Genomic DNA, 7,318 nt, shown 5'->3' with positions numbered 1-7,318 from the left:
TTGGGAATAATAAATAATCCCATGGGATTTTTTTCTCCTCTGGATTTAATGGGAGATTTTCCTCCTCTCCATTAATAAATAATCCAATGGGAGGTTTTCCTTCTTTGGGTTTTAATAAAAAATCCCATAGGAGTTTTTCCTCCTTCGGGTAGTGCTCTCTCAATTAATAAATAATCCAATGGGAGTGTGTCTTTCTCTGGGTAGTACTTTTTCCATTAATAAATAATCCCATGGGAGTGTGTCCTTCTCTGGGTAGTACTCTTTCCATTTATAAATAATCCCATGTTAGTTTTTCCTCCTCCAGGTAGTACTCTCTCCATTAATAAATTATCCCATGGGAGTTTTTCCTCCTCTGGATTGTACACTTTCCATTAAAAAAATACCCCATGGGATTAAATTGCCAACTTATTAAGAAAAAATCCATGTTATACAAAATCATATTTAAATATTCCATACAGAAACCCATTTTTGCAATACTTATGCAGATTACTGACTATCTTTGTTTACGAAATGGAAAGGAAATGATTTAAAATAACTTGTGAGAGTGATTCTGTCACAGTTCAGACCTTTAGGGGAGATAGTGTGTAAGCGGCCGGATATGTTAGTCAGTAGAGCCGCGGTATGATATTCAGGGGGTCCAGGGTTTGAGTCCCGGTCAGGCTGCATATTTTTTTTACCCTTTGACAATCCCATGCAAATAAGGAGTTGACTAAAATCAACTTACTTTGAATATTTGGCAAATGTCCAAGAGATCCTGGCAGGGACTCTAACAGTGGGTTATGACTGAGACCCAACAGTTTCAAGTTTGACAGGTTGTTGATAGCCTGTGGTACCATAGTGATGGCGTTGTATTCCAAATGAAGTTCAACAAGACTCTTCAAATTGAAAACCACAGGAGGTATACCACCAGTCACCTCATCATCTAAAAATAGAACAAATCTGTCATTTTTAATTCATACACATAAAAGAAATAAGAACAAAGACTTAATCAGCTTATTTTTTGCGATGCTTAATAAAATTTTTTTTAACAAAAGTAGCATTGAGTTCATGATCACATATAATGTACACTGTTGATGACACAACAAAATGCAGCAGCAGCAACAACAGCAATAACTTACATTTAAGGATCTATTATAACTGTAAAGCCAAGATGAGTAGATTTTTTATTTTTGCCATGATCCGGAGTGAAAACTACCAACACCACCATAACAACTCCTTGTTACAGAAATTATATTTGAACCAACTTACAAAGTTGCATTACTTTCCATTATTTCTTTATTATTATTGCATTATTAAGCCCAAAGACTACTCACTTATGTCTGTAATACCAAGACGAGGAACTTTGAAAAAGAATTCTAAATTTAGCGCTGCAATCTCCTCTTCATCCAGACTTCCATTGTGATTTGCATCAAATACACCAAAAAGCTTGTCTTTGTCCTGGCAAAAAAACACTCAATAAGTATCCACTAATTTTATATTTGATGAGTTCCAATGCAACAATCAATATTAAGTTTTGTTAAAATAGAAAATTAAAAGGTATTTTTACATTTTTTTTAATCTTTTTTTTAATCTCTTTTGCAGTTTAATTTTCTTGCTTTGGTTTTTGTTTTCAGCTACAGAGCAAATTCTGCAGAGTGATACTTTGTTCACCAATTATTTCACAACTATTTTCCAATAATTCCATGACTATTTGACACTAACCAGTTACATGTATTCAACAACTATTTCATAACAACCAATGATTCAACAGCTATTTTATAATAACCAATTATTCGAGAATTATTTATCAATAATCAATAATTCAATAACTATTTTACAATAACAAATTATTCAACAACTATTTCAAATAGGGTTTAGCCATGACTATACATAGCTATTCTCCGCTTGCTTTTTAAAAAATTAACAAACACCATTCTGCAAAGTTAAGCACTTTGGTGCAAAACCAACGTAATGCATTTGCGGCCAGCATGGATCCAGACCAGCCTGCACTTCCACACAGTCTAATCAGGATCCATGCTGTTCGCTATCAGTTTCTCTACTTGTAATAGAGTTGGTTAGCGAACAGCATGGATCTTGATCAGACTGCGCAGATGCGCAGGCTGGTCTGGATCCATGCTGGTCGCAAACGCACAATGTTGGTTTTGTCGTGACGCGGCTCAAATCATCATTAGACTGAGAGATCACTTGTCACAGAGAAATTGCAATTAAGAGGATCAAACAAGCATCCCTGCATTACAAATTCAATGCATTCTAATATGAGCTAAGCAGGCGAATCATACATGCCATATTCCCTGCCAAGGGGACAAAATCCCCAGTTTTCCACCATGTTTCTGAATCTCCCACCAAGGGATCAAAATCCTCACCCCCCCCCCCTTTTTCGAAAATCCAAATAAATGGGTGAATGAGAAATAAAGCAGCAAAAGACTTACATCGAATCCAAGCATATAACGAATGTAAGGGTTCTGACTATACCAGTGCTCAAACTGTTGGTGCGTTGTACGAACTGATGTACGTTTCCCTTCAAGAATAAGCAGTGGGCAACCTAATTCCAAGAATACACAGCAAATCATATATTTAACACAAGTTAGTTATAGAACAGGATAGTATAAAAAGCATAGAATGGCACAGAACAGAATAGCATAGCATAGAACAGCATAACATAGCATACTATAGCATTGCATAGGTAAGTGTTGAATGCTTCCCATTTATACAGCATTCACGATTACTTTCGTGTAGTTCCAGGTATATGAATACGTATTGTGGTACATCTTTCATTTTATTAGTATCCCGTAAGTTTCTGATATCTTTTAGATAGATTATTATCATTCTGATGAAGCTATCAAACGAAAGGCATACATATATTTTGAAGATATAATTTACCTGTTGTTGTCGGACCTTATAACATTTCTTTACCTTGTAAACTAAGAAACGTGAGTTTTTTCAGTTTCTGTAGAGCACCAGGAAGATCAGTGATTGGATTACGACAAAGGTCAAACTCCTTTAACTCACTCAGTTGACCTATCTCCTCCGGTAACTTGTCAATCAACAGCCCACATAACGAGAGTTTACTCAGCTGAAATAAGACAAAAATAACCATTAACCCTACTTATGAAGCACAGTAAATGTTAAGAGAACTCCACTGTGATCCAAAAGCCTAAAAACATAAAATTTGAATTTCTTACATACATGTATATCAGCTGGGGTACTTCAAACAGAAATGTATTGATGTTCAAAGCCTTCCAAATTAATAAGCATTTTATTTTAAATTACTTACTAAATGCTTGTTTTCAAAGATGAGATGTCTTTTTATATTACAATATATCACTTGCACACAGTATATCACATGATAATATAAAATGCATCAAATAAAAAGGAAATTTAACTGTTTTTATAAATCAATTTTCTTAACAGACAATGTCAATAAATCCTTTGAAAATCTTTAAAATCTAATGCTCTAAACAGGGATTATGCACTTATAATGTAAAGGCAAGTGAGTACTTCAGAATTCCTCTCAACAATAATTCAGTTCAATGGGGGGACAAAGTTGACATGCAGAGTCATCTTGACTCAAGCAACACCTTAATTCAAGCAAGACCTTAATTAATCAATTAGGAAATGTTTATATCAATTAGGAAATGTTAATTTTAATTAGGAAATGTTATTTTTAATTAGGAAATGTTATTATCACCTTGCTCTCTGTTGGCCACTGTGTTGGTAATGTTTTCACCGGAATGTTCGAACACAGCAATGTTTCAACGTTTTTCCCCATGAAGATGTCATCTGGCAGTTTCTCCATGGCAACATCATATATTTCAACATACTGAAAAATAAAAAATAAAGAGTTTTACAAACTCTTTCATGTCACAAAACATAAATATTAGAAGTTAGCAGTAAAATGTAATAGAATATTAAAATTCATTTAATCGGAAACAAGACCAGAAAAAAACCCATCAATATACTATTTTGACAAGTACAGTCAAGACTGCCTTAGCAACCCTCTGATTTCAACAACTCCCTCTCTTATCCGGCCTTGTTTCAGTCCTCCCAACGAATTTTCCTATATAAATGGTCTGAATTATACGACTCCCTGTCACATGTGACAAGCGACCCTAATTGTCTGGTCCCAATGCATTGCATTGTCTGATGTAAACGACTTTCACACCTTTTAATTGTCCGTTAATCAGATAAATAATACCTGTTTAAACACACAGAGGGACAAAATAATTAAGTCCAATTATAATCCAGTAGTCAGTACTCTTCAAACAAGCTCTTCACACCTCTGCCTCAATTACATGAATAACATGTATACAGGTATCAAGTGACGTGGCGTCCACGACCTACTGCCAAATATGGTAAGCATGATGCAATCTATGTGTGTTAACAAATTGAGGTCACAGATGTAATGAACATAATGACCTGAGTAACTGGATTAACACTTGTGTTTTAAAAATTATGGAGTGCCAAAGGATGATTTTTTAGGCAGCATTTTTTTTAATTAACCTTTCTATGGCTGCATGAATAATACGAAAAATGTTGATACTAGACTATAAAAACCTTTGGATATGGATATGTATTTAAAAGTATGATATTTGTTTTATGGATTTGAATGCATCAAATTCAAGTTTATTTTGAACCATAATGATTCAATATAAATCTAATACAAAAAAATAAAATAAAATTTTATTTGATATACATGCGATTATATTCGCTTTACAAGGATTCTCATTTTATTTACATCAACTATTTTAAGTACCGATATTATTCCTTCACACAGTTATAAATATGTTAAGTCACAATGGTATATAGACAGATAATTGGTATTTAAATTTTATTTTTCTATGAGACTGTATTAAGAGACTCCCTGTCATATGTGACCTTTTTCTGAAGGTCCCTTGGAAAGTCACATATGACAGTCTTGACAAGTATAACCTTCACCTTTTTAACTGTCAAACTGGGATCTGCTCCTGACAATTCTTCACAATATGTCACCAAATTATCTCTAGTTATTTCAAAATCCATCCATGAATGACAGGAGTGATAGCTGAACATGACCATCAATGCACTTTTATGAAATCTTAGCTTAAAAGTCTAATATAGAGTGTGTGACCTTGACCTTTAAGCAGCAACTCTGTTTTCACTTTTAAAGTACCACTTACAAAAGCGGAGCTATTTTAAAATTTGTCAATGAATGGCAAAGATATGAACAGGACAAGTCTAATAATGCACTGTCCAAAACATCTATGCAAATAAATTTTAAAGTCTGTGCAGGAATGCCAGAATTGTTGACTGGACACAGACATCTATGCATGAAAAATTTCCATGAAAGTCAAAGTGTGATGTTGACCTTTGATCCTTGGGTCTTATACTAATATGTTACACATGGTATGCAAAATTATTTCAAAATCCATCAATAACTGACGCAAAGTATGGATGAGTAGATGCCACAAAAATAATATGCAATTCCCAAACTTTGGAATGGGGTGTGGCCTGTATGGGCATTGAAAAAACCTTGGTAAATGAAGTACAATGTACTAACATAGATATCATAAATGGTATAAAATTTACAAAATATTCATTCATTTTTTGACTTACCCTCAGTTTCTTTGCTGCACCAATGCCTTCCGGAAGTTTCTTGAACTTTGACATAATTGTACCATACTCTCCCAGTTTGAAATGTATCAAATTTGCAAACCGCTTGAAAAAATCCTCTGGTAGCTGCTTCAACTCTTCGTGACACCATAGAAATAAGGTCACATGATCAATATATGGCTCGAAGAACTGATACTTAAATTCTACTTCTTCTTTGAAATAGAGATTTTCGTTATCACTAATCCCATAATTCATCAGATGTGCTTTACAGATTGCAAAATCTCCCTTTTGAATGAGCACATGGGGGTCAAACTGTTGAGCTTGTGTAAGTTGCACAAGATATTTATCCTCGTGTTGAATAGCTCTACGTACGTCGCGAACTTCGCTCATCTGAGAGTACTGTATGCCACCCCATGATGCCGCATATATCCCACACAGTGAGGTATATGTCTGCAGCATGTTGTATAAAACCTGTTCTATTTGCTCACGTGAAAATTTTCCAGAGTCATCAGGTATCATCTTCTTATAAGAAGGCAGGTACAGCTGAAATAAGTCAAGTTTTTGATTTACCTTAAATTCAACCTACCTAATTTCTTAAATAACCTACCCAATTTCTTTAATGGACTTGTCAATCTCATCAATTTTTGGAACTGTCCAATATCAGTTTTGAGGATAACAAGACAAAAATAGGCAGCCAACAGTATAGAGCCTGGTTGGACAACATGCATGTGTAGGCTTGCCTGGCTCTATACTGGTGACTAAGGCTACTCATGCTTATTCTCTATGGTTACCCAATATGAGTATATAAGACCAAATTGAAAATACAGCAGGGTGGCTTTAAGCCTGTTCATAGAGGACTGTTCTTAATGCATGGTACCATTCCCAAGCCCTAGGGCTATCTCAGCAAATTTTGAATAAACATTGTAAGTATCAGAAAAAAATCTAAAGTCTGCAGTAGGATCTGAACATGGATCTTCCAGCTTTATAAACTATATGCTGTATTTGTTAACCAGATATACATACCTTGGTGGCTATTAGAGCAACATAGGTCCACACGTTCAGACCTTCTCCAAATAGGACGTCCACTGGTAAAGATTTATCCGGAGGTATACCAGGAATGTCTACATAATGTAAGGCTAATTTTAGCGGCATCTCAAACAAGGTTTGATCATGGTAACCTGAGGACAGCAACAGTTCATCTGGAAGGCATAAAAAATTAGAATTTAGAAAATGTAATTTATCATGTAACTTTTGAAGGAACTCCACAAGAATTAAACCAACTTTTTCCACAAGGTACTGTTAACTTCTCCACATAAATCACTTGAAACCAGTCTGCATATTTTACACAACAAATGGCATTTGACATATTTTATTGAACAAAATTTATAAAAAAATAAACAAGTGCTGCAAACTAATTTTTGTTATTCCTGGGTTTTTAAGTCTTGTATTGGATATTATAGTAATTTCAGATACAAGAGGTTGAATCACCCACCTTCTTAAAGCTAGATTAATAGCTTCCTTGCACAAAAGAATCAAAAGTTTTTGTAAGATCAAAAGTTCCTTGCAAGATACTGGCAATAGTAAGTAAGTAAGTAAGTAAGTAAGTAAAGGCTTTATTTATCGAGGCTACACATTTGGTTTCCCAATCTTCCATGTGGGCCTCTAAGAAAAACATAATTTACAATATAAACAACTACAATATTACAGAAATAATTGCAACAACATTGTG

The 7,318-nt window shown here is 34.4% G+C and overlaps 1 protein-coding gene across 1 annotated transcript in view; it reads right to left on the bottom strand.

Annotated features, from left to right (window-relative positions):
* Nucleotides 1-724: 724 nt before the first annotated feature.
* LOC132759342 (uncharacterized) overlaps nucleotides 725-7,318 on the bottom strand; it is a gene marked incomplete at its 3' end in the record, with an annotated part of 73,217 nt that continues 66,623 nt past the window's right edge. The window contains exons 47-53 of the mRNA XM_060751098.1: nucleotides 6,613-6,788; nucleotides 5,593-6,132; nucleotides 3,689-3,820; nucleotides 2,914-3,073; nucleotides 2,430-2,542; nucleotides 1,314-1,437; nucleotides 725-922 (exon numbers count right to left, since the gene is read on the bottom strand). Coding sequence (XP_060607081.1) covers nucleotides 725-922; nucleotides 1,314-1,437; nucleotides 2,430-2,542; nucleotides 2,914-3,073; nucleotides 3,689-3,820; nucleotides 5,593-6,132; nucleotides 6,613-6,788 — 1,443 coding nt within the window. The remainder of the gene's footprint in view (nucleotides 923-1,313; nucleotides 1,438-2,429; nucleotides 2,543-2,913; nucleotides 3,074-3,688; nucleotides 3,821-5,592; nucleotides 6,133-6,612; nucleotides 6,789-7,318) is intronic.

The sequence above is a fragment of the Ruditapes philippinarum genome, unplaced genomic scaffold (assembly GCF_026571515.1).
Source record: "Ruditapes philippinarum isolate M1 unplaced genomic scaffold, ASM2657151v2 ctg4098_1_1_1_1, whole genome shotgun sequence".
In the NCBI taxonomy this organism is placed as follows: Eukaryota; Metazoa; Mollusca; class Bivalvia; order Venerida; family Veneridae; genus Ruditapes; species Ruditapes philippinarum.
Note: the sequence above shows the minus strand (reverse complement) of the source record. Positions and strands in the feature narration are given on the sequence as shown.